Source organism: Lagenorhynchus albirostris, chromosome 16 (genome assembly GCF_949774975.1).
Source record: "Lagenorhynchus albirostris chromosome 16, mLagAlb1.1, whole genome shotgun sequence".
NCBI lineage: Eukaryota > Metazoa > Chordata > Mammalia > Artiodactyla > Delphinidae > Lagenorhynchus > Lagenorhynchus albirostris.
In genome coordinates this window covers 25,145,629-25,173,602 of record NC_083110.1, presented here as the reverse complement: position 1 = coordinate 25,173,602, position 27,974 = coordinate 25,145,629, and the positions used below count along the sequence as shown (strand labels likewise).

General features: G+C 37.8%; 1 protein-coding gene across 1 annotated transcript; it reads left to right on the top strand.

Annotated features, from left to right (window-relative positions):
• ECD (ecdysoneless cell cycle regulator) lies at positions 1–26,011 on the top strand. Its single transcript, XM_060126361.1, has 14 exons — positions 1–212; positions 1,430–1,647; positions 4,811–4,928; positions 7,083–7,170; positions 7,284–7,462; positions 8,407–8,599; positions 9,181–9,309; positions 11,772–11,900; positions 13,638–13,723; positions 21,043–21,149; positions 21,280–21,463; positions 22,542–22,609; positions 23,841–24,055; positions 25,722–26,011. The coding sequence occupies exons 2-14, from the start codon at positions 1,443–1,445 to the stop codon at positions 25,950–25,952; spliced, it is 1,932 nt and encodes a 643-aa protein (XP_059982344.1). The 5' UTR covers positions 1–212; positions 1,430–1,442; the 3' UTR covers positions 25,953–26,011.
• The last annotated feature ends 1,963 nt before the right edge of the window (positions 26,012–27,974 follow it).

Below are 27,974 nucleotides of genomic sequence, written 5' to 3'. Positions count from 1 at the left end.
GCAACAGGGGCGACGCCCGGAGTTCCGAGGCTGAGCCGGTTTCTGACTTTCAGAGTTTCTGCTGTCTTCTGGTCCCAGAGGAGCGTGTGGACCCAGTCTGAGCCAGGCTTTGGCTGCTACTGGCAGCTCCTGACCAGCTCACGTGATAGGAGAGGCGGCTGAGGAAAGGTGCCACAGCAGAGACTTGCCGGAGAGGCGCAGGCCCTAGAACCGTAAGCGGAATTGGCTTCATTTTGTTGGATGAAGGAGAGCGCCTAGTCTGAGTAAAAAGCTCTAGACTCCCAAGTCAGGCCTCTGCTGCTTGGTTGCTTCTCTTGCTGTGCTCCCGGTTTTCTCATATGTACAGTGTGGAATTAGCCTGAGTGATCTCAAAGCCCCTTCTAGTGTTTTCTCATATGTACAGTGTGGAGTTAGCCTGAGTGATCTCAAAGCCCCTTATAGTCCTCGGGTGGGTAGTTAGCATCTGTCTACCAGGGTTAAAAGGCCAAATGATGATTTGGACAGAAAGTAGCGAATGAGTGTCTGGATAGAAGATGCAAGTTCCTCTCGACCTCGTTTTACTACTCCGTTAGAAAAACAAGTCTAAAAATCGAATTGCAGCCGTAAAGCGGATAATCCAAAACAGTGTCTTCCTTTACCAAGCCTCACCTGGAAGCAATAGTGAGCTAGTACTTTTGTTTGTAAGGGGAACCCTTAGAAAATAGTTATTTACCACCTCCTAATATACCAGAGCTATACCCTTTGAGACCTGAGAAGGGGGAAAATTTAGGATAGATAGTTGTAGGATCAAGAGCCATGGGCAGATTATTTGGGGGTGAAATGATAGGGCATGAATGTTTTGTAGTTTTGAATTCCTCTATGCCATACAACGGGAGAGATTTAATTCTGCAGAGTAAGGGAGATTGCTTTTCAGAAAATTTAAATAATAGAAATTTAAACGAGGTACGGATTATAGAGACGATACAGTAACAGCCTTATTCTACAATTAAGGAAAAACCCCCAGGAAGAAAGTGAAATGCCCAGAATAACACAACTGGGACTACTGGTAGAACTGGGACTTGTGATAGTGTTTCAAAAGATGTTATTTCAGTGTTTCTAAAAATGTGTTATACACACCACTGCTAGTGCAAGGGCAAACAGTTTTTATTTTATTCTTACATACTTATTAATTTGGGAATGTGGTATTGGATTTCCATTTATTGTATTATATCAAAAGTTCCTTTAATGTAATCGTAAGTATAACAATGTCATTAAAAGTATGTTAAATAAATGTTATTATAGTTGGTATAGGCAAAAATCATGATGATGGTATGTGGATAACTGAATTTTGGGAAACAACATTAATGGAATTGCCTAGCATAGTTCAGGGAATGGGATATTACTTCTACATTATTCTATATGGTTTATATTATTGAAACTTTAAATGTAGCTTTCAAAGAAGAATGGAGGAAAATATGAAGTTTGCTACAGTGGAAGACACTGTAGAATACCACCTGTTCCTGATACCAGATGAACCAAGGGACCCAGAAGAACACAGAGAGATTCTTCAAAAGTACATTGAGAAGATAATGACCCAGTTTGCACCTATGCTGGTCCCCTATATCTGGCAAAATCAGCCTTTCAATCTCAAATATAAACCTGGGAAAGGTAAGGCTCTTTTGCTTATTTTGCTTTGATATGTGTGACTTTTAATGTCATTCTGACAACAGTGATGTGTAATAGTCCATAGTTCATTCAGTGTTAGGAGATTTTTTTAAATTAATTAATTAATTTATTTTTGGCTGTGTTGGGTCTTTGTTGCTGTGTGTGGGCTTTCTCTAGTTGCAGCGAGCGGGGGCTACTGTTCATTGAGGTGTGCGGGCTTCTCATTGCGGTGGCTTCTCGTTGGGGAGCACGGGCTCTGGGTGCGTGGGCTTCGGTAGCTGTGGCATGTGGGCTCAGTAGTTGTGGCTTGTGGGCTCTGGAGTGCAAGCTCAGTAGTTGTGGCGCACAGGGTTAGTTGCTCCACGGCATGTGGGATCTTCCCAGATCAGGAATTGAACCCGTGTCCCCTGCATTGGCAGGCGGATTCTTAACCACTGCGCCACCAGGGAAACCCTGTCAGGAGATTTATATCCTGAGCTTTTTATGGTGTTTGCCTCTATTCAGTTAAGCCTTTGAACTTAAAAAAAAAATTTTTTTAATTCATGTTGATGGATGCTTTCTAATACTCATTATCTTAGGTACTAATATATATTCAACATTATTAAGCCATGGCTCTTCTTTTGAACTTTAATTACTATGCCATAATGTATCTAGGTACCTATACTAAACAGGTTCAGGCATCTGGCTTCCTTAACCATAGTTCTTTTAGCTGTTATTCTGTATTCCTCAGTCTTGATAGTATGTTTACTAGGCTGCCTTTCACATAGTTGTTTTGGTAAGGATCTAAGAGTGGCTCTGCTTGGCTTATAAAGAGAAATAATTGAGCTAAATGACCATTATTTGCCACTTGGAAGCATTTTGAGGTTCCTTCACTGCTTCCCTGTATTGTCAGTGCTTGAGATCTGACCTCTGGCCAAATATGGTACTTTGTCCTGTCATTTCTTATAACTTTACTAAAATGAATCATGGATAGGTGACCAAGGCTCTACTCATGCAGTGACTTCTGTGGGGTCTTATTTCAGATCAGGAGCGTGGCATCTTGTGATACCATCATCCTGGCTCTCAATTTAGTGCTTATCTGTTTCCTTTTGGCTAGCAGTTGCCAAATGCAAAACGTTAATTTTATTAAACACCTATTCACTGAAACACGTGATATTTATTGGCAAGAACACTGTCCCATTAGCACAGCCAAAACCAATTCCCTACCTTTTTTCTAGTAAATCAATCATTTTTACACAGTGTTTTCTTGTCTTGCTTAATGGGATTGCTAGCCACCTAGTTATCAAGCTTGTTAGTAATTCAGAATCATCCTCAACTCCTCACTTCACCATGTTCAGTCAGGCACTAAATCCTAGTGTGATTACTCCTAAAATATGACCCCTCTCTACATCTGTTTGGCTACAGTCTAGGCCCCCTTGATCTCTTCATCTGGAAGACTACAGTAGCCACCTAACTAACCTCTCTGGTTCCAGTGTCTGCAGTTCCTGACCCTGTTGCCAGTTACCTTTGTAAAACACAAATTTGATCATGTCACTCTCCTGCCTAACATCCTTCAGGAGTTCCTCATTGCTTCTGGATGAAATTCAAATTGAAGTTTAATATGTAAGGTAGATAAAAATAGACACCCTAACTGGAGCTTCTATACTTGATGAAACTTGGGAAATCTGGAGTAGGGAGAAGAGTTGGTTGGGCAGTTCTTCCCACCTGTTTGGGGATTCTTTTTGCCGTGGTAGCTCTTGAGACACTCCGCACTACACTTGTTTGACCTTCATTCTGTTAATATGGTATATTACATTGGTTGGTTTTCTTGTGTCAAATCATCCTTACATTCCAGGAATAAATCCCACTGGGTCATGGTGTACAATCCTTTCAATGTGTTGTTGAATTCAGTTTGCTAGTGTTTTGTTGAGGATTTCTGCATCATTATTCATCAGGGGTATTGGTCTGTAGTTTTCTTGTATTGCCTTTGTCTGACTTTAGTATTAGGGTAATGCTGGCCTCATAAAATGAGTTTGGGAATGTTTCCTCCTCTTCAGTTTTTTGGTAAGAGTTTGAGGAGGATTGATGTTAATTCTTCTTTAAATGTGTGGTAGAATTCTCCAGTGAAGTCATCTAGTCCTGGACTTTTCTTTGTGCAGAAGTTTCTGATTACTAATTCAATTTCCTTACTAGTTATAGATCTGTTCAGATTTTCTATTTCTGCACAATCCAGTCTTGATAATTTGTGTGTTTCCAGGAATTTATGCATTTCTTCTAAGGTATCCAGTTTGCTGATGTACAATTGTTCATAGGTATTCTCTTACAGTCCTCTTTATTTCTGTGGCATAGGTTGTAATATCCCCTCTTTCATTTCTGATTTTAGTTATTTGAGTCTTTTTTCTTAGTTAATCTAACTAAAGTTTTGTCAATTTTGTTGATCTTTTAAACAAACCAACTCTGTTTAATTGATTTTTTAAATATTTTTTCTATTCTTTATTTCATTTATCTCTGCTCTAATCTTCGTTATTTCCTTCCTTTAGCTTTGAGTTTAGTTTTTTCTTCTTTTTCTAGTTTCTTAAGGTTAGGTTGTTGATTTGACATCTTTTATAACTATAAACTTCCTCTTAGCACTGCTTTCACTGCATCGCAGCTTTGTGGCATGTTGTGTTTTTGTTTTCATTTGTCTCAAGATATTGTCTAATTTCCCTTGTGATTTCTTCTTTGACCCATTGGCTGTCTGAGTGTCTTGTTTAAGTTCTACATATTTTTGGATAATGCACTTGTTTGAAAATTTCTGCTTATATTCCCAGAACCATGCTATTGTCTGTCATGCCTCTGTGTTTTTGCACATGCACATGTTCTCTGTTTCTGGAAAGCCTACTTCTGGTCATTCCTCCAGATGAGTGTAGCTCCGATATCACATATTTATGCTCACATAGCCCTCAGTGTATACCTCTGTTCATCATCTTGTTTTGTGATGCTTGGTTGTCTATCTCCTGTTGTCTAGACCCTAAGCTCCTCAAGAATAAGCTTCTTGTATCTTGTTCAGGATTGCAACCCCAGCTCCCAGTATAGTACCTGGAGCATAGCCAGTCAATAAATGTTTGTTTAATTGAATGATTACTTGTACTTTTATTTGCACTGGTATGTTTATTTGGTTATATGATTGCTTTTCTCTTGTTTTTAGGAGGTGTTCCTGCTCATATATTTGGCATGACAAAGTTTGGAGATAACATTGAGGATGAATGGTTTATTGTTTATATAGTAAAGCAAATTACAAAGGAATTTCCAGAGTTAGTAGCAAGGTATTATAGCTTTATTAATAATTCTAAAGGAATTCTATTATTGAAAATGACTACATTTTTATCCATTTAGTAGTATCTTTTTCTGTAGTCTGGTGGAAATTGTACAAACTTGGGATGTAGATTTTAAACATGACTTCTGTATTTTCTTCCTTTTCTCTTGTGACTTCCTTTTCTTGAAGAAGAATTAAAGAATCATTTGAGAATTCAACTTCAAAAAAATTTCAAACAAAACCTGCTTATTTTAGATTTTCTCTTTTTCTTCTTGTTATGAAAGAACAAATACACATGGTAAATAAAATTCAAACAATACAAAAGGGTGTACTGCTCTGACTTCCCAAAAGTAATCACCGTCAAATTTCTTGTGTCTTTAAAAAAAGAAATTCATCTCAGATATGCATATTTCACAGATTTCTTTACTGTGTCTTCCTCTATTAGACTATAGCTATATTTTATGAGAAATCATATACAGAAGAAATTTAAAGATAAATCAGTGTGCAATTTTATGGACAGGAAGCAAAGTAGACGATAGTGCATTCTAATTCAGTTTTAAAAATAGGAATGGATAATTATCTGTAATTCCCAAGTTTTGCCAGCAGAGGGCGCTCCACCCATTTAACATATGTCCTAGTTTTCCTCATCGGCCCCCAAATTCTGGTCTTCTATCCACCCAGTCTTTTCCCCAGCAGAACAAGAAGGAAAAAAGAACAACAATTTTGGAAACTTGTTATTATATCAAAATTTCGGGCATACATAAAAGTAGAGAGATGGGTACCTTCATGTACCCATCACCCAGCTTCAGTAATTATCAACTCCTGGTGATTCTTATTTCATTTACTTCCTTCCCCACTCCCCCATCACATAGCAAGATTATTTTAAAGCATATCTCCAGTATTATGCCATTTGATTTTTAAATACTTCAGGATGTAAATCTAAGAGATAACAAACACTACTGTTACCATACCTACAAATACATAGCAATAATTTTTTAATGAATGATAGAATTTTAAATGAACAGACACAAAAATAGTAGTTTCTATCTTTACTAGGATAATAAGAAGGGGGCAATACCTTTCATGTGCTGATTCTGATTTTTATACATGTAATGATTGTTCATACCTACACACTAGGCCCCTAAAGCTCTTTAATAGGCATCTACTGTCTTGTCGGGGTTTTTTTAAAAATTAGAAAAAGGAAGAAGTTTTTCCTGTATGTCTCTGCCAGATTAATATTCCTAAAGTAGAGCTCGAACCATTTTACTACGCTACTCTAAAACCTTTCATTCATTTTGTCTATAAAATTCAACTCATTCTCATTGATTCTGCCAACATTTAAAGCTCTTCACAAAATTATATAACTGTGCTTTTCTAGTCTTGTTCTTTACTCATTGTCATTCTTCAAATATCTACCTTAACTTTGCTACCTCCATGATTTTGCTTATGCTCTTCTCTCTCCCAAGAACATCTCTCCTTTTCTCCGTATATTGTTATCTCCACCCATTAAAAGTTAAAAAAAATCTAGAACAGTATATATGATATGCTACCTTTTGTGCAACAAGAGAAGAAAGAATTTATATTCCTATTGGCTGGATTACACATAAGCAAACTCTAGAAGGATAAACAAGAAATAACAATGGTGGAGGGGTTGTGCATATAGATACAAAAGCAGGAAGGAGACTTTTTCATTGTATAACTTTTTATGTATTTTTTTAAAGTTTTAACCATGTGACTGTATTATCTATTCAGAAATTTAAATTTTTTAAAAGTCATGCAAATGAGGCAAAACAAAATTATCTTTCAAGGTCCAGTAATACCTCCTCCATAAAGGTTTTCCTAATCTTGGCTATACGTGATTTTTTTTCTTTTGAAACCCCATAGTACTTTATATATTTTCCATATTTTTTTCTATTGTTATTTATTTATGTACTTATTTTTCTCTCCTTGTCACCCTCACCTAAGGAATTCCTCCTTACAATCTTAGAGTCTCCTTCAGTGCTTAGTGGCATCTTAAACATTTTGCTTAATTATAGAAATCTACACATGGTACATACTCATATATTTACTAAGATGAAGGAGAAAATGTATTAGAACAAATTTGTTTGATTATTAGCAAATATGTGCTTTTTTGAATATAAAGTTAGAAATTCTTTTGCATTAGGATTGAAGACAATGACGGTGAATTCTTGTTAATAGAAGCTGCTGACTTTCTTCCTAAATGGTTGGATCCTGATAATAGTGCCAATAGGGTAAGTATATCCAAGTTTGGAAAATCTACAGAGGTGAAATCATGTTGCAACATTTTCATGTGCACCGAGAGTTTGTCACTGCCTGGTATGAAAATTAAAACATCATTTTGCAGGTGTTTTTCCATCATGGGGAGTTGTGCATTATTCCTGCACCAAAGAAACCTGGAGCAGTATCCTGGTTACCGACCACACTCCAAACAATCTCACAAGCACTGAATATAATCTCAACACACCCAGAAAAAATTTTGGCTTCAGAATCTATACGAGCTGCTGTGAATAGACGCATCAGAGGGTAAGAAAAATAACACTTTCACTGCTAGTCAAGGAGCCTTTTGATTTCATGTCGCTCAAGTCTTCTGTTGAATCTGGAATTTCTTTCACCTAAATTAATGCTAATTTTCATGCTGTCTTCATCCTTCGTGAAATTGACCAACAAATTAAACTTACGTGTTTTAAAATCAGGAAACAGATGTATCTTTTAATTTCCATTTAAAAGTGTCATAGGCCCAATAGTTTTGCATTTATTTACCTTAGATATTATGGCTAAGTATTATGTAGATCCATAGATAGAAATTTTCAGACCTTTAGAAATGGAAACCTAAGTGAGCACAATTGTGTTCAGGCTTTTTCTGTGGTTCTTGGAGTATATATGGGATTCTTTGACCTAGGTGGAGCACCTTAGGCTCTATTCAGAAGAGAATACCTTAGTCTAATAACATACTAATTCAGCCATTAAAATGTGAGTGCCTATTAAATGTTTAGCACCATTCAGGTCTTAACAGTATTAAACATTTGTTTTAGCTTCGCTTCAGTACACTTTGTACCATTTTTTAGGAGAATAAATTCTGATTTTATTTTTTATTGGGCCACCTTAATCCCTTTTCTTTATTTTCCATTTCTTCCCGCTTTTTCTGTCTCTCTTCCTTCTTGTAGTCTTTAGTATATACAGTATCTTTTTTTTTAATTAATTAATTTTTTTGGCCGCGCAGCTTGCAGGATCTTAGTTCCACGACTAGGGATTGATCCTGGGCCGCTGGCGGTGAAAGTGCCAAATCCTAACCACTGGACTGCCAGGGAATTCCCTACAGTATCTTTATCTTCACCTCTCTTGTCACTTTTTCCATCTCACTCTTGGTGAACCAAGACAAGATAAAATGTTAAGGGGGAAGTAAATGGTATAAGAATCCTGGATGTTTACATGTCATAAAATAAAAATAATTATGTTACCTGTCACAGATACCCAGAAAAAATTAAAGCCTCCCTTCATCAAGCACACTGCTTCCTTCCAGCTGGCATTGTAGCAGTGCTAAAGCAGCACCCCAGATTGGTGGCTGCAGGAGTCCAGGCATTTTACCTGCGGGACCCCATTGACCTGCGAGCCTGTCGTATATTCAAGACATTCTTGCCTGGAACACGAATAATGACTTCGGTAAGCTAGTTCTCTTGGTCATTTAGTTTCTCTCACTGGAAATAAAATGGAACATTATTTAATTGTTCACTAGAAAAAAATTGGAAATATTCTGTTTCCTCATAGCAAGTTAATATACATTTTTAAATTTTTTCTTTTCTCCTATCCGGGGGAGGAAGATTGTAAGAGACCTGACTCCTTATTTTGTATTTCAATGTTCCCTAGCTATTTCTGACCATATTTTCCCTATTTGAGTAGTTACATCCTCTTAACAATAAAACATTTCATTTCTTCCAGAGAATTAAGAATTATTCTATATCATCCACCCACCAAAATTGCTGTGTAATGTAACTAATGATTTGAATTACCTTAGTGATAACTAAATATAGACAAGTGAAGGTAAATTTTATGGGTATATGAATTATATCTCCGTAAAGCTGTTACTAAAAAATATAGGCAGTAAATAGGTTGGATCTTCTTTGCATTTATATGAATATGAAGCTCATAAATGAAGTTACTATGAAGTTATTATTAACTATGAAATTATATTCAAATTTTTAATTTCAGGAAAAGACTCACATATTTTGTGCCCCAATGTCCAGGTCACTTTCACTAAATGTCTATATGCACAGTTGGTGCAACAAAGGTTTGTGCCAGACCTGCGGAGTGGATACAGGCTGCCTCCTCCATCTCATCCCCAATACCGAGCCCACGAATTGGGCATGAAGTTGGTAATGTTAAACCAGAAAATTTTATTTTCTTCCTTTATGTCAAAGGGCTCTTAAGAGAGTAATGACGGAGCTTAGAAATCTAGATATATACCCTATTAATGTGAGAATGTAGTAAAATGTAGCATTTCAAATAAGAAGGAAAAGTGGATTCTTCAGTAAGTGATGATAAAACTGTGAAACCATCTGAAAAATTAAAGTTGATTACCTCACGCCTATGCCAAAATAAATTCCAGTTGGACCAAATATTTAAATGAAAAAAATGAAACCATAAAATTTGAAAGAAAAACATAGGAAAACTTTGAAAATCTGAGTAGGAAAGGCCTTTCTAAGCACGACTTGAAACTAGAAACTATGAAAATTGGATAATATAAAAATTAAGCGGGCTTCCCTGGTGGCGCAGTGGTTGAGAGTCCGCCTGCCGATATAGGGAACACGGGTTCGTGCCCCGGTCCGGGAAGATCCCACATGCTGCGGAGTGACTGGGCCTGTGAGCTATGGCCGCTGAGCCTGCGCATCCGGAGCCTGTGCTCCACAACGGGAGAGGCCACAACAGTGAGAGGCCCGTGTACCACAAAAAAAAAAAAAAAAAAAAAAAGCATTTCTGTATGAAAAAAACATAAATATAGTCAAAAGATAGTAAACTTGGTGAAAGTGTAAGATATATTTGCTATTTATTTAAATTTATTTTACTTTTGGCTGCATTGGGTCTTCATTGCTGTGTGCAGGCTTTCTCTAGTTGTGGCGAGCAGGGGCTACTGTTCGTTGCGGTGCATGGACTTCTCATCGTGGTGGCTTCTCTTGCTGCAGAGCGCGGGCTGTAGGTGTGCAGGCTTCAGTGGTTGTGGCACACGGGCTTCAATAGTTGTGGTGCGTGGGCTTCAGTAGTTGTGGCTTGCGGGCTCTAGAGCCAGGCTTAGTAGTCGTGGCACATGGGCTTATTTGCTCTGCAGCATGTGGGATCTTTCTGGACCAGGGCTCAAACCCGTGTCCCCTGCATTGGCAGACAGATTCTTAACCACTGTACCACCAGGGAAGCCCTATATTTGCAGTTTAAATGACAAAGAGGAAAAAAACTAGTAAATGACAAAAGTTGATTTATCTAATATATAGCATTCCCACAATTCAATATAAAAAAATAGTACTAATCAATCAAAAAATCATCAGAAACCATTAACAGTCCACAGGAAATACAAATGATTTTTATGAAAAATGTTGACACTTGCTCATAATAAAAGAAATGCAGTTTAAAGCTACAAAATAGTATTTTTCACCATTTGATTGGCAAGTACCTATAAGTTTGATAATACATACTGGGTTTGTAAAAATACATGAAGAGGTACCCTCAAACATTATCGATAGGAATATAAGTTGAATCAGTCTCTTAGAACAGTTTGTCACTTTCCATAACATTTAAAATGCACAAACCCTTCTCAGCATTTTCACTTCCAGAAATCTATCCTCCATATATTTTACTTGTGCACAAAGACGTACGAGGATACTCATGAAAGCATTGTTTATAGTAGCAGAAGATTGGAAACTACCGAAATGTCTGTTAGTAGAGGAGTAGTTGGATAAATTATGGTCTGTCCATGAAGTGGGATGGATAAATTTATATATGCTCATATGAAATGATCTCTAAGGTATATCACTAAGTGAAAAGCAGGGTTCAGAGCAGTGTGTATGTTGCCATTTAGTAATAACAGGGATGGAGTAGGAGGATGGACATATGCAGACACACACATATCTGCTTGAGTGCATAGATTACTTCTGAAAGGATATGTAAGGAATTGGTGACAGTTTTCTCTAGAGTGATCAGGGAAGCCTCCTATTAGAATTATTTTGCCATGTGCATTTATTATATTTTTTAGCCAAAGGACTCTTAAAATGAAGTGGTTCCCTCCGTTTACTATGCCTGAGACTATGTTTAATTCATTTATAATTCTGTTAGACAAGAAACCTTTTACAAGCCTTTTTTCTGTGAATTTTATTTTATTTTTATACAGCAGGTTCTTATTAGTTATCTGTTTTAAACATATTAGTGTATACATGTCAATCCCAATCTCCCAATTCATCCCACCACCACCCCCCACTTACCCCCCGCCCCCCACTTTCCCCCCTTGGTGTCCATACGTTTCTTCTCTACATCTGTGTCTCTATTTCTGCCTCGCAAGCCTTTTTTAAGCAAACAAGAAATAAGTTTAAATTTCTAGTTTTTTAATTAGTGAGAAAAGAAATCTCTTTGAAGAGAATAAGAATCTTTGTTTTGTATTATTTGCTTCCCCTTTATAATTTTTAATCTGTAGAGATTAAGAAACTTGGAAATAAAGTCAGATTTTTTTTTCCTAAAATTCAGAAAGTGTTTTAAATGTCCACATACCCATGTGTCCAATCACCTAGTTCTTGAGTGTGGTTAAATGGAAAGAAATTAACCTAATAATAAAAATTCTATCTTTTCCATCTAGGCTCATGGATTTGAGATCTTATGCTCCAAATGTAGCCCACATTTTTCTGATGCCAAGAAATCTCTTGTGACTACTTCACCACTCTGGGCTGGCTTCCTTGAAAGTCTGAAAAAGAATGATTACTTTAAGGTAGGACTTGAAATGCATTTTTTAAATTGGACAATCCAGGGTAAGTCAAGCCAGTGAATTAAAGTTCTATGTCCATATTTAATGTGTGACATAATTGTAGGAACTAGAGTTGAAAGGCACCATTCTAGCTTGGTGGTAATGAGGGAGTGTCTATAAACTGTTTCCAATATTTTAGAAAAAATAATAACATCTATATAAAGTGATAAAAGTTATTATTTGTATCAGATGAACAACTTGCACAAATCTATAAAGCAAACATGAAGACACCAAATAGAAAAGTTAGCAGAGACATGGATTAAAAATTTACCTGACCTAAATGGGAAGGAAATCCAAAAAAGAGGGGATATGTGTATACGTATGGCTGATTCACTTTGCTGTACAGCAGAAACTGACACAGCAGTGTAAAGCAGCTATACTCCAAAAAAAAAAAAAATTGCAAAAAGACAACTACTAAATTTCTCTTAAAATATTCACTCTTGGGCTTTCCTGGTAGCGCAGTGGTTGAGAGTCCGCCTGCCGATGCAGGGAACACGGGTTCGTGCCCCGGTCCGGGAAGATCCCACATTCCGCGGAGCGGCTGGACCCGTGAGCCATGGCCGCTGAGCCTGCGCGTCCGGAGCCTGTGCTCCGCAACGGGAGAGGCCACAACAGTGAGAGGCCCGCGTACTGAAAAAAAAATTCACTCTCACAAGTAGTAAAGATAACCATATTAACATAATAATAAAGACTGTTTTTCACATATGTAAAAAGGATATGAATGATATTCAGTGCTGTTGAGAATATAGTGAAAATAATACACCTATACATTGCTGATAACATCGTAATAGTTAGAACCTTAACTGGGAAGTAATTTGATAGTGTATTCCAAGAACTATAGAAAGGTTCAAACTTGGAACCTTCAATTTAAATCATCTACTTTGGGCTTCCCTGGTGGTACAGTGGTTCAGAATCCACTTACCAATGCAGAGGACACGGGTTTGAGTCCTGGTCCGGGAGGATCCCACATGCCACGGAGCAACTAAGCCGGTGTGCCACAACTACTGAGTCTGTGCTCTAGATCCCACGAGCCACAACTACCAAGCCCGTGCACCTAGAGCCCATGCTCCACAAGAGAGGCCACCACAATGAGAAGCCCGCGCAGCAACAAAGACCCAATGCAACCAAAAATAAATAATAAATAATTAATTAAAAGAAATAAATCATCTACTTTAAGGAAACATCCAAGAAGTAGAAAAGTCCTTAAGAATATGATGATTTTAAAGACTGTGTAGTGGTATGGAAAACTGCTTATATTATAATATATTTTTTAAAGAATATAAAATATTAAGTATGAATGCCACCATAAACATGCATGTGAAAGATAGAAATGGTAGTTAAGGTGTGATTATGCTACTTTTTGGCTCAATTTGTACTTTGCTTTATAAATTAATTACTAGTTAATCAATTATTTCTTAATAATGAGTTAAATAATAGAAAATGATAGAAACCTTCCAAATTGGAAAGAGGCCCTTAATGGTGAAAAGGATGAGGGACCACTACATTTAACCTAGTCCCTTTTTTGAAGAAACTGGAGCCCAAACAGGTACATCAGTGACAAAACAGGGACTAGGACTCAGGCCTCATGATTTTTGAACAATATATTATATCGTACACTGCCTCCCTGAAAGTTGCTGGTGAGCAGGTTATTTTAATGATACCATATATATAATGTTCTGATGGGCATTATTATTTTTTTAGGGACTGATGAAAGGTTCTGCTCAGTACCAGGAAAGGCTAGAAATGGCAAAGAACTACTTCCAACTCTCCATAAACCGGCCAGAAAGGTGAGTTTATCACTACCTGAACAGATTGATTACTTGCCAGAGGTTAAGGAGTTACTTACTCTTGAGATAGTTGCAGATGTTGGAGTTTCCATATTTAAACAGTTAATGGCCAGGCTCATGACTACTGAAGGAGCAGGGGTTAGGGAGAGGAAGTGTTGTTACAGAAGTTTGCTGGCACTGGCAGCTGTCACCACCATCACCGTCATCATCATCATCATCATCATATAATGGCTAACGTTTATTGAGTACTTACAAAGCATAGGCCACTAACTTGTTTAATCCCCCTTAAAGCCCTATGAAATAGGTACAATTATTATTTTCCCTATTTACAGCTCAGAAGCCGAGGCCAAGAGAGATTAAATAATTTGCCAAAGGTTACACAGCTAATAAAGTGACAGACCTAGGATTTAAACTCAGGCAGTCTAGTATTGAGCCATGTGCTTAATTCCTATGGGAGTTCTGGGCTGTGTTTAGATTTTTTTAGGTGGATCTGAAATGCAGGATGAAGCAGGCGTTCACCTTCCAAATTAAATCTCATTCTAACCTGCCATACATTTTCTGGGGGAAGAAAGAAATGAACACAGGGTTGGAAGGAAATGGCTCCCCTTTAAAATTTGATAAAATTGAGTTTCAGTTCTGGTAATGGTGGAGTAACATATCAGAATAACCCTGTGCTAATTACAATGATAAACCCTGGACAGAATATAAAAAACAATTATTTGAAGACAGTGGGAAACAACAAAAGCAGGCAAAAATCAAAGGGAATAGGATCATTGAAAGAAGAAAATCACATTTGTCTGACTTGTTGCTTGAGGGTACTTCTAGTCAGTGTGGCTCAAGGAAATTGGAGCTCCTGCAGAAGGTCTTATTGAGCTGAAGAATCAAAGGTCAGAATTTGAATATTGGAAAAAGTTCAGTTTATGTTTGCAAAATTGAATTTGAGATACTTAAAGCTATTAAATAACATGAAAGAAATAAAGGTATTAAATAACATGAAAGAAATAACTTTGTATATGTTATGGTTTAAAAGGTCCTGAGTTGTGTGTGGGTGTGGTTTTTGTTTTGTCATTGGGCTTTTTTTTTTTTTTTTTTTTTGGTCAAACCAATGTGGTTTTGAACCCCAGTCATTTTGCCAGCATCTCAAACATCACATATTTGTGTAATAAAATGTTCTTTGAAGACTGCATGAAGCAAAGTTGATGCTGAGAGAACTCCAACCTCAGTGTCTGTGAGGTGGTAATGACTTTACAGCAGTCTTTACTCTTTTTTAAGTGTCTAGGGGTGCCTTTGTCCCATTCCCGTCAGTTTTATCTCAGTAATTGGAAAAGATGATGCCTTCTTAGGGTATCCTTTAAGAAAACTTGGGAAAGAAAGTAAAGGAGGTGGCCCTCATAGTTAGGAGAATCTCCCCCTATGATGATCCCTGTCTCCTCTAGGAGACCACTCCCCTTGTTGAAAAGTGTTACCTCATAGTCTTAGGTTGAAGAGAAGTTAAGAAATGAGGGAGACTCACATGTAGGAGAGTTAGGGCTTCTCCCACAAAATAAGATAGATTGATGGTTGGGTAGTTCTTTTTAAATATAATAAAGTTTTTTGTTGTTATAAAAGTAACATATTCATTCATTACAGCAAATACAGAAAGATGTAAGAAGGAAAAAATTTATATCATGAGTAAACCACTATTATTATTCCAATCTACTGCCTTCCAGGATTTTTTTCCCCATAACCGGTTGATTTTTTAAACATTTTTTATACTATATAGAAATCTTGTATCCTGTTCATAATTTTTACTCGTTACGATCTTACATTTTCCATGACCTTAAAAAGTTTTGATAAGCATAGTTTTAAATAACCACACAGCATTTTAGCAAATGGACCATAATTTACTTATTGCAAATAGCTTAAATATCCAACATTTTAATGAGTGTTGCAGGAGAGGCTCCCATTCACCAAACCAGGATAACTTCTAAACAGTTTGAAACCAAACTCACATCTCCCTCCAGACCTCTTCTTTACTTCCCAATGTTCTTTTTTATTAGCTGAATTAATATCATAGACTGTTTCCTACTGTCTTTTAATAGTACCACCATCCTCCTTATCACCCAGACCTCCTCTCTCTCCTTGGATCCAGTCCTTAGATCCTGTCTACTATTATCTTGTGTCTTGCATTCTTTTTCCTTACTGCCCAGCTAGCTACTCTACTTACTTTAATTCTTGAACTATGGCTACACCTAAACTTGTTTCTCAACCTCTAGAGACTCTTCTCTTCCAATTCAACCGTTAGAGCCAGGAGACTCTGCTTGAAGTACGTCTTTAATCATGTTACTCCCGTCTCCTAAAAACTATTAGAGATTGTAATAGTGAAAAATTACAATCTAAGTGTCCATCAATAGTAGATAAATGAATTGCAGTGTATTTACATGATGGCCTACTTCCATTAGTTAATCAGAGATTAGCTAAATATCCATAAATCTAATTCAGGATTTCTCAACCTTGACAATGTTGACACTTTGGACCACTTAATTCTTTGCTGTGGGGGACTGTCCTGTGCATTAGTATGAGGTGAAGCAACATCCCTGGCCTCTACCCAGTAAATTCCAGTAGGACTGGCTCCCCTCTCCCCACCAATTGTGACAACCAAAAATGTCACCAGACATTGCCAGATTGTCCCCAGTTGAGAACCACTGGTCTAAATGAATAGATTTCAGAAACATAATGTTGAGGGAAAAAAGCAAGTTGTAAATTTGTAAAATACGGGTGCTATGCATATAAATTGTAAAAATACACAAAATATCATGTATTATGTATAGATACATGTATCTATATTCACTCAATAAATACTTATTATCTCCTATGTGCCAGGCCCTATTCCAGGCACTGGGAATGCAGCAAGTGAACCCAAAGTCTCCCTGCCCTTATGGAGCTTATATACTAGTGTAGGAGAAAGACGGTAAACCATTATATGATGTTAGATGGTAATGAGTACTTTGAAGAAAAAGCAGCGTTTGGGGGGAGAGATATAAGGGCTGCTCTTCTAGATAGGTTGGCCAAGGAGTTTTTCTTTCAGAAGAGATCTAGGGAAGTGAGGGAATGAGGCAGACAGGTATTTGAGGGAATAACATTTCAGGTAAAGAGAACAAAACAGTAAATACAACAAATAGTACACACACACTCTCTCTGTCTCTGTCTCGATCTCTATCTCTCTGTCTCTCTGTCTCACACACACACTCAGTGGCCCAGGAGGATTCTTGTGAGAGCAATCACCTTTGGGTAGCAGAGAAATGGACGCACATATTACTAGTTTGGTTTTTATGTTAAATGTATAAATGTAATCATATAATTAGACTAGAGATAAGTATAACAATATTATAATTCTGGGTGGTAGAGATATGGGCATTTGTTGTATTACCTTTTCAACTTGTCTATATTATTTAAATCTCATAAAACAAAAATTAAAAATAACAAAGAAGCCATCAGTGATCACCCACTCTTTATTTCATTGAGTCTAAACTTAGCCATTTCACGCTTGCTGTGCTGTCATCCCAGCCCATCTATTCAGCCTCGGATTCCACCCTTAAGCCAAACTGAACCCCATTTGCTCTCTGAACATGTTCCTCACTTCCCTGCCTCTATACAAATGCTCATTTATCCCCTTGCATAGTTTCTCTACCCTATCTTACCTGTCAGAATCCTCTTGATTCTTTAAGGCCTAACTCAACTTCTTCCATTATCTCTCTCTTTTTTTTTTAAACTTCTCTGCCTCCACCTCAGTGAATAATTACCTTCTCCTATGACTCTTGTTTTGTTTGTTTGTTTTTATTTGTTTTTAATTTTGGCTGTGGTGGGTCTTCGTTGCTGCGCACGGGCTTTCTCTAGTTGTGGCAAGTGGGGGCTACTCTTCGTTGCGGTGCATGGGCTTCTCATTGTCGTGGCTTCTCTTGTTGTGGAGCACAGGCTCTAGGCGTGTGGGCTTCAGTAGTTGTAGCACTCAGACTCAGTAGTTATTGGCACGTAGGCTCAGTAGTTGTGGCTTGGGGGCTCTAGAGCGCAGGCTCAGTAGTTGTGGCGCATGGGCTTAGTTGCTCCGCAGCATGTGGGATCTTCCTGGGCCAGGGATCGAACCTGTGTTCCCCTCACTGGCTGGCGGACTCTTAACCACTGCACCACCAGGGAATCCCTCCTATGATTCTTTGTATTGATAGCATTTGCTCTTCGTCTGTGACTTTATATGTTTGTAATTTATTATGATTATTTGTATATTTCTTTTCTCTCTCCTAGTAATATTTACATATTATGGAGTAGGGATAGTTTCCTGTTACCCACATGAGTTAGCAGGGTGTGCAAATGTTTATTAAATGAATGCAAGTCCATTATGTAACTTGATTTGCTCCATTATAAATAGTTCAGACAGGGTTCCATGAACTTATATAACAAATCACATCACCATCACAAAATAACTCACTCATCATGTAAATAATCTGTGTGTATTTCATTATCAGTTTATAGTAGGAGGAGCACAAAATAGTATCAGAAGACTTGATTTCAAGCCTTTGCTCTGTCCAACTAAATGACCTTGCAAAACTTATAGAAATTCACTGGGCTCTGGTTTTCTCATTTGTAAAACAGGATTATTACCTCCTCATAATAGTAAGTAGAAGGCTAAATGTGAAAGTGTATTTGAGGACTTCCCTGGTGGGGAAGTCAATCTAATAATAAAGAAAATGTATTTGAAGTGCTAGCCTAGCAATCTAATAATAAAGAAAATGTATTTGAAGTGCTAGCCTAGCATTTAATATATGATAGATTAATTTTTGTTTTGTTTATTTTTTGGCTGCATTGGGTCTTTGCTGCTGCGCGCAGGCTTTCTCTAGTGGCGGCAAGCGGGGGCTACTCTTCCTTGCAGTGCGCGTGCTTCTCATTGCGGTGGCTTCTCTTGTTGTGGAGCACAGGTTTTAGGCGCACGGGCTTCCGTAGTCATGGCACGCGGGCTCAGTAGTTGTGGCTTGCGGACTCTAGAGTGCAGCCTCAGTAGTTGTGGCGCACAGGCTTAGTTGCTCCGCGGCATGTGGGATCTTCCCGGACCCATGTCCCCTGCATTGGCAGGCGGATTCTTAACCACTGTGCCACCAGGGAAGCCCTGACAGATTAAATTTTGTTCATACTTTATGCATGTTAGATTAATTTTTGTTCATATTTTCTTCTGGGTTTTCTTTTCCTCGTATATATGATATATATAAATCGAAAGAGTGATAGTAAATCATCAGCTTCATGATAGTGTTCCATGGAGCCTGTTGCAGATCCAAAGGGGAAGGCAGAATGGGCAGGTCTCTGAGCCTCCAGCGTCCATTTCAATCAAAGCAGTCTTTCAGGTTTTTTTTTTTTTTTTTAGCTTTACTGAGGTGTAATTGACAGAATTACAAAATTATAAGATATTTAAAGTGTCATCGTAGTGATTTGATGTACCTATTCATTATGGAAAGATTCCCACCACCGAGTTAATTAATAAATTCATCACCTCACATATTTATTTATTATTATTATTTTTTTTGGCTGCATTGGGTCTTCGTTGCTGTGCGCAGGCTTTCTCTAGTTGCAGCAAGCGGGGTCTACTCTTCGTTGCAGTGCGCGGGCTTCTCATTGCAGTGGCTTCTCTTGTTGTGGAGCATGGGCTCTAGGCGCACAGGCTTCAGTAGTTGTGGCTCACAGGCTCAGTGGTTGTGGCTCATGGGCTCTAAAGCACAGGCTCAGTAGTTGTGGCTCATGGGCTTAGTTGCTCCGTGGCATGTGGGATCTCCCCGGACCAGGGCTCAAACCCATGTCCCCTGTGCTGGCAGGTGGATTCTTAACCACTGCGCCACCAGGGAAGCCCCACATATTTATTTTTTGTGTATGTGTGTGAGAATAATTTTTGCTCTCTTAGCAGATTTCAATTATGTAATACTGTGTTATCAACGCTAGTAACCATGTTTTACATTAGATCCTATGACTGTATTTATCTTATAGCTGAAAGTTTGTCTTTTTACCAGCCTCTGCTTATATCCCTCATCCCAAGTCCCTGACAACCACTTTTTTATTCTGTTTCCATGAGTTTGACTTTTCTTTTAGATTCCACATATAAGTGATACCATGCAGTATTTTACTTTCTCTGTCTAGCTTATTGCATTTAGCCTAATGCCTTTAGGGTACATCCATGTTGTTGCAAATGGCAGGATTTCTTTCTTTCTCATGGCTGAATAATATTCCATTGTGTGTATGTAATCACTATCTATCTGTCTATTTATTCACATCTTTATCCATTTATCTGTTGATGGACACTTGTTTCCAATCTTAGCTATTGTGAATAATGCTGCAGGGAATAAGGGTGTGCAGACATCTCTTTGAGATCCTGTTTTCATTTTCTTTGGATAAATACCCAGAAGTGGGATTGCTGGGTCATATGGTGGCTGTGTTTTTAATTTTTTGAGGAACCTCCATACTGTATTCCATAGTGGCTGTATCAGTTTGCATTCCCACCAACAGTGCACAAGGGTTCCCTTTCGTCCACATTCTTTCTTTTTTTTGGCCACACCACGTGGCATGTGGGATCTTCCCTGACCAGGGATCTATCCCATGCCCCCTGCATTGGGAGCGTGGAATCTTAACCACTGGACCACCAGGGAGTCCCCTTTTCTCCACATTCTTGCCAACACATGATCTCTCTTGTCTTTTTGATGATAGCCGTTCTGACAGGTGTGAAGTAGTATCTCATTGTGGTTTTTATTTGCATTTCCCTGATGATTAGTTGATGTTGAGCACCTTTTCTTGTCTTGTATGTCTTCTTTGGAAAAATGTCTGTTCAGTTCCTCTGCCTATTTTTAAATCAGATTGCTTGGGAGGTTTTTTGCTGTTATGAGTTCTTTATATATTTTAGATATTAACCCTGTATCATATGTTTGGTTAGTGAATATTTTCTCCCATTCTGTAGGTTGCCTTTTCATTTTGTTGATGATTTCTTTTCCTGTACAAAGCAATTTTTCTTTTTTTTGGCTGCATCACCCAGCTTGTGGGATCTTAGTTCCCTGATCAGGGATTGAACCCACGGCAGCGAAAGTGCCAAGTGCAACCACTGGACCACCAGGGAACTCCCCAGAGCAGTTTTTCTTTGAGCACTTTTATATTTTAGAGTTTCTGGTGGAATTTTGAGAAAAAGGATTCTGTGTCCTAAACAAATGTTTAAAAACAAATTAAACTAGATAATCCCTTCCAACTTTAAAATACTCTGTTTTCATGATTATTATTCTAAGCTCTCATTAAATACCCATGTCTTTGATTTTTTATAGCTCTCACGCTATGAGCCCAGGTGAAGAAATCTTAACGTTATTACAGACAATACCATTTGATATAGAAGAGCTTAAGAAAGAAGAAGCTAATCTTCCCCCAGAAGATGGTGAGTGATGGACCAGGATAGAGCAGAGGGGTTAGAGAGAATTGAAACATTCCACTAAGTCTCAGAGGGTCCTTTCCTGAGAGTACCTGTCATGTGAGTGTAGTATGGCAGTGTCATGCTTCTTTTTCAGATGACCAGTGGTTAGATCTCTCACCAGATCAGCTGGACCAGCTGCTGCAGGAAGCTGCTGGTAAAAAAGAACCAGAGCCTGTTTCCAAGGGGCAGGAGGAGAACTATGACTTAACTCAAGTCTCAGAGAGCATGAAAGCTTTCATATCCAAAGTCTCAACCCACAAAGGAGCAGAGCTGCCTCGGTAATTTGTGTTAAAGTATAAATATCTAAATGGTTATAGCCTATATGTTGACATCATCCAGTCATTGCCAGTTCTCTCTCTCTTTCTTTTCCTTTTTCTTTGTTTAAATTTTTTTTTTAAATAAATGATTTTTACTGCTTTGTTTTCCTCTCTTGGTGCCTAGTACTATGATAACTTACTTATCTGGAGTCAGATTTCTAGTAACCTGATCCCTTATGATCCTTGAAGTAAGCCAAAGAGACCACTCAGCAGATGTAAAGGCCACCACCCCAGAGCTGTGCAGGGCAACCATGTACTTTATTCTTTAGATTTTTACTCAGAATTTTATGGACTCCTAACTTCTAGTTCTCATCAAGCTCAGACTTCTGATCTCCCACCCTCAAGCAGATTGGAAGCTTCAGACTCAAAAGAGGAGGATAAAAGTGTTTATCAGAGGAAGAAATAATAACAGAAGAAATGAGATGTTACATTTGGCAAGTAATAGGGAAAAAAGGTAGATAGAATTGTTACTTGCACAGCAAATATCTCTTCATTAATGTTGATGCTCGTTAGCCTCATGAGAAGATTAAAGTTTATGTTTAGTATTCTCTCTTTGAGAAAGCAGAGATAAGGGAAGGTTTGTTCTTACTTATTTTTAAAGACTTGGTTCTTAAAAAAGATAAACTTTATTTAAGCCTTTTTTTTTTTTTGTGGTACGCGGGCCTCTCACTGTTGTGGCCTCTCAACCACTGTACCACCAGGGAAGCCCAGATAAACTTTATTTAAATGAACTTGGATAAATAACAACTTCTGCTAATGTTAGATATATTTTATGGGAGGTGGAGGGTGGGTAGATCCCTAAATCAGCATAAATTAAATATGCATAATCAAAGTGCAGTTTTTACTTTTATTTCATCAATCTTTCCCATTTCTGTTGCCCTGTCAGTAAGCATAAGTTTTAAAATTGAAACTACAGTTTTCCTTTCTGTGCCTCTTTTGAGAGTATATATCTGGAGTGTTCCTAAGAATGGCACCAGTTTAGAAAAAGTTTCAAAGAGTTTTGTTTGGGATAAATTGTCTTTTTCCTTTAATCTTACAGAGAACATTCTGAGGCTCCAGTCACTTTTGATGCAGATTCTTTTCTTAATTATTTTGATAAGATCTTAGGTGAGTTACAGTGTGATGTTTATTTTCATTTTGCAAGTGTAAGTAGTATAGCAATTGCTAGAGCATTGGAGCATTGGATCTCATTTGCTTTTTTTTTTTTTTAATGATTTTGAGTTGCTTTCAACCATTAATTATTGCCCTATTGAATGATTTTGCAGAGGATGCTTTGCTTAGTGCCTGACATAGCTGTTCATTAAATCTTTGTTGAATGAATGAATGCTGTGTGTTTAGATAGGGTTTTACATGGGCTCCTGTATTACACTGTTTTTTTTTCTCTTTTAGACATACTGCACATATACACTAATAATAAAAACACAAATAGCCTAGTTTTAAAAAAAATCAACAAAGGATATAAACAGGCTTTGAAGAATAAATATAATCAATAAATATAAACAGGCCTTGAAGAATAAATATAATCAATAAATATTTGAAAATAGTTAACTGTTTCTAGTAAGCAAGTAAATACACAATAAAAATAAGAACTTTTTTTTTGCCCATCATATTGGCAAAAATTTAAAAGATTGATAATAGCCAGTTTTCTCAAGAGTTGGAGAAATGAGCACTGTCAAACTGTGGGAGTAGAAGTGTAAGTTGTCTTTTCTCAAGGCAGTTTGGTACTCCAGAATGTTCATAAACTTTGACTGAGCTATTTCACTTCCAGGAATTTAATTTATGAAAAAGTTATATATGCTAAGATGGTGATTGCAACATTGTAGTAGCAAAAATTGGATTATAGTTCAGTTTTACAAAAAAAAAAGTAGAAAAGCAGACCATAGTTCAATATGTATATATATAACAAATGTGTTTTATATATATGTACATATACACACACACACAGAATTGCATAAATAAAGGTCTGGGTACCCACTGAACTGTGAAAAGATCTTTAACTCTGGGAAGAGAGTGAAGTGTGAGACAATTCTGCATAACTTGAATGTTTACATCAAAATGTATTCCTGGATTATGTAGTTTTTAAATTTTTTAAGTAAAAAATTTTAATTAATTGAATTCACATTAAAAAGAAAAAGCTGAATCTTTCAGCTCAGGCTGTGTACTTTTCTGCAAGTGTTTGCCAGCAGTACCATTTTCTGGAGGGGATTTTTCTGAAGTAGTTTGCCTAATATTCGCTCTTTTTTGATAACATTTTAGATAACATTCTAATTCTTTTGAGATGTGTAATCACTCCAAAAAAATTTAATGAGTGGCTCTTTCTGTGTTGGGGTCTATGTAGGTTCAAGGCCCCATGACTCAGACTCTGATGAACTGGATGAGGAAGACTCTGAATGTTTAGATAGTGATGATGACTTGGATCTTAAAACACAGGAGCCTGGGGAAGAAGCATCTGTAAAAGGAACTCTTGCTGATCTCAAGTCATACATGGCCCAGATGGACCAGGAACTCGCACATACCAACATTGGCAAAAGTTTCACCACCCAGAAGCAAATGGTATGTGTGTGTTCAACCTCTTTCCCTTTTGAGTCTAGTACAAAGGATAGCTAAAACCATATTTTATCTTAGTTTTTCTTTTCTTTTTTTCTATTTGATTCATGATAATTTTCTGTGATGAATTTTTTAATTTGAATAAATAAGAATGCTAATTTTTTCCTAACACTGGTAGGCTGACGGATTACTGATTTTCTTAAACATAAGCTTGACTATATTACTTATTCTATGTTATCTATCAGGATTTTTTTTTTAAGTCATGTGATATGTTCAAATTAGTATGTGGTTGCATATTTCTACTAATAGCTTAAATTGATTTTAAAAAAAGAGAAGGGATATTAAATATCCAAGTAATTTTCAAGTCTTAATAGTGTTTGTTTTTTATGTTTCCCGTATTTAGAGCCAAATTTAGAATTTATCTTCCACTCATGTTTTTATCCTAGTTTTTATACCAGCACTGTCTAACCACAGATAGAAAGAGAATGGACCCTGGAGTCTCATGGGCGGGGTTTGAAATCCAGCTCAGCTATCCACTGTGAATGTATCCATTAACCAATAATCTTCATGTCATAGAATGAACGTGAGAACCAAATGAGACAACAGTAAAACCCATAATGAGCCCTTAATTAATGCCATTCCCCTTGCTTTGATCATCTTAACCACATTTAAAACTAATCACTTTTAGTATTGCCAAAACCTACTAGAAACCATACATTAGGTTTTAATGTGAATATGAACCACCTGAAGATCTTGTTAAAATATAGATTTTGGTTAAGTATGTCTAGGGTGGGCCTGAGATTTTATATTTCTAACAAGTTCCCAAGTGATGGATGTGCTGCTGGTCCATGGACCACACTTTGGGTAGCAAAGATATAAAAATCTATAGATCAAGCTGCAATCTCTCAAATTCTTTCCTCAGCCTATGAAATCAGAGGCTCAAGTACCAATTCACAGTCTCTGTGGTTGGATCCCACAAGGCCTCAGGTTTTTTGTTTGTTTGTTTTTTTATTTATTTATTTTTTTTGTGGTACACGGGCCTCTCACTGCTGTGGCCTCTCCCGCTGCGGAGCACAGGCTCCGGACGCGCAGGCGCAGCGGCAGTGGCTCACTGGCCCAGCTGCTCCACGGCATGTGGGATCCTCCCAGACCTGGGCATGAACCCGTGTCCCCTGCATCGGCAGGCGGACTCTCAACCACTGCGCCACCAGGGAAGCCCAGGCCTCAGGTTTTTAATTTTGTTTTCTCATTGGGGTGGGGATTGTGGGTAGGGAAGAAATCTCACTTCTTTCACGTAGAGAAAATTTAGATTCTTTTTTTTTTAATGTTCATTTTTCTGTTTATTTCTTTTAAAACTCTTAGGCAAGCTATAAAGTTACCTCCTTAATTCTGGTTATCTCCCTTGGGCTATTTCAAAATCGGGAAGAAATCCATTTAATCTGCAGAAACTTATCCTAGGAAGAAGTGTGTTTTAATCTTCAGAACCAAATTTTAATATGTGTGTTCAATTACATAGTTTATTATTAGACTTCATTTTTATTTTCTATCAAGGGAATTTCCTTTCTAATATGGAAATCAATTTTACATTGTTGCTTACTTAGCTTTTTAATGTAACTACCATCCAACCTAATAGCATATTGTACCATGATTTTCTTTTCCCTCCATGAACAAGGAGCCTCTATCCCAGACTGCCAGTAACAATTCAGAGGAGGAAGATTCTGGTGCAGGAGGATCTGTTATGACACCAGTGGATATAGACCTGAACCTGGTTTCAAACATACTGGAATCCTATAGTTCCCAAGCTGGACTGGCAGGACCTGCTTCCAACCTTTTACAAAGCATGGGTGTGCAGCTGCCTGACAGTGCTGATCACGGACCCATAAGTAAGCCAACAAAAGATTAGCCAGCAAACCTAGCCTCTGTTTTTTCTTCTTAAATAAATATTGAGTCTGTCTATGCTCATTTCTAGTTTTGATTACACATTTAGTAAAAATGTTTTCTTCATTTTAAGTTCACAGATTAACTTCTCCTCTGTGAGCCCCAAATGTTGCCCTCTCTGCACAAGTCTTTATGATCTCAACTCTGGGATGCACACAAGGTTTTGAAATCAGCAGAAGAGAGAGAATCAAGCCCTTGAGATAAGATGTACACTCCATGTTTAGAACATTAAGTTTATCGAGAATTAAATATTGGGTAGAGGAAGGAAGGTAGATAGGCAAACATGAGGAATGAATGAGTTGCCTTTTTATTCCAGTTACCAATGACCTTGAGTCTGTCTCCCTCAGGTGTCCAATAATTTTAGCGTTTTACCTGTTTTTGCTATTCTTCTTCATGGACCCATTGGGTTCTTTTTATCCTTAGCACCTTCATGATTCATTGCCACATAAATATTCTCCAGCCAGGTGAGCCCTGCACCAGTTTCTTTTATTTATCTGCCATTTTTCAGTACCCCAACCCTGCCCTCTTTGGCCTCTGCTTTCAGTTATCCTTGGAGTTCTAAGAAGCAAAGCCCTCTTCCCACTCACTGCTGGGAAACAAAGTTCAATGTTGCAGCTCCTCCTATTAGCCATTCTCATTTTTTCTTTTCCAGCACAACACATTAATCCAAAAGTAAACACTCCATGGTAAGTTTGAGAAACTCACAACCAGGAGTCCTGCACACTCCCCTTTCTATCAGTATTTTCAGATTCCCCAGTCTGAAAATACTGTGTACACATGTGCTCACAAACACACCCACAAAGAGATAGAAAACATTGGGAGATGGTAATACACATGGACCCTGAACTGTTTTCTTCTAACTGCAAGATATGAAGAAATCTCAGGATCTCTCTTTCGAGAGTGCTTTTCCCTTCTACATGCTAGGTTCAGCCCAGGTCAGGGCAAGCTGCCAATCTACCAGGACAATCAAGTCCCATCACATATTATCCCTCAATATTTCCTGATGAAGGCAGTTTGATTTCCCCAAAGCAATGATGTTTTGCTGGCAATGGTGAGAGTAACAACCTTTTGGGATCAAAAGGAAATTCAGTCACTTCAATCTTTCTAGTTCTAGAATCTCTTTTACTTAGTCCTGTGGGACTTGGATGTGTGAATAATCTTAGGGTCTTTGGCACTTGTGTCTTTAATCACTAGTTAGTTGCCTAAAAGTACCTGAAGATAAGACTTTCCCCAGCCATTCCTCTTTTCAAACAGACCTCTAACAGGATTTCTTCTGAATATTGCTTTAGTCATTCCACAGACTTCGAATCTGGACTTAAATGTTTGTCACACTAATAGATTACTCCCTCCCACCCCCAATTCTCACTTTCTACAGTTTTCTCACTTCATAAGACAGAAATGTACATCTGAACAAAGGTACAGAAATTTATTCCATTTCCTCCAGATAAGTGCTTCTTCCCTATGACAAGGTTTAGAATGGTATATATGAATGATAAGAAATCCTAAATTTAGTTTATCCCATAAAACTCAAGAAATGGTTCATCTTCACTGATCGCTTCATTGAAGTTACACTTACTGGGTGTGCAAAAGGCAGCAACCACTTTACCTTTAGGAAAACAGGCATGGCAAGTGATAATCTTTTCCCTGGGTCACAAACTGAGCAAGTAACAGCAAAAAAGACTTACGCTCTTGAGCCCCACTGGCATGCAGTTAGCTCAATAGAACATCACTGCCTCTGATTTACTAGAGTACCTCGAGGAAGACCTTAACTTCCACTTTCCTGGGATGAAGGACTTAAAGGAATATGACTTTTATTTAACTACAATGTACAAAATAATTACCTCTACACAAATTCAAAAATGTTGTGCTGGGCTTCCCTGGTGGCACAGTGGTTTAGAATCCGCCTGCCAGTGCAGGGGACACGGGTTCGAGCCCTGGTCCAGGAAGATCCCACATGCTGCGGAGCAATTAAGCCCCTGCACCACAA

Excerpts from the sequence above, each read along its gene's own strand:
- ECD (XM_060126361.1), top strand. The coding sequence starts at position 1,443 with ATGGAGGAAAATATGAAGTTTGCTACAGTGGAAGACACTGTAGAATAC. Across the intron at positions 1,648-4,810 it reads CAAATATAAACCTGGGAAAG|GAGGTGTTCCTGCTCATATA; the intron begins GTAAGGCTCTTT and ends TCTTGTTTTTAG. Across the intron at positions 7,463-8,406 it reads GTGAATAGACGCATCAGAGG|ATACCCAGAAAAAATTAAAG; the intron begins GTAAGAAAAATA and ends TACCTGTCACAG.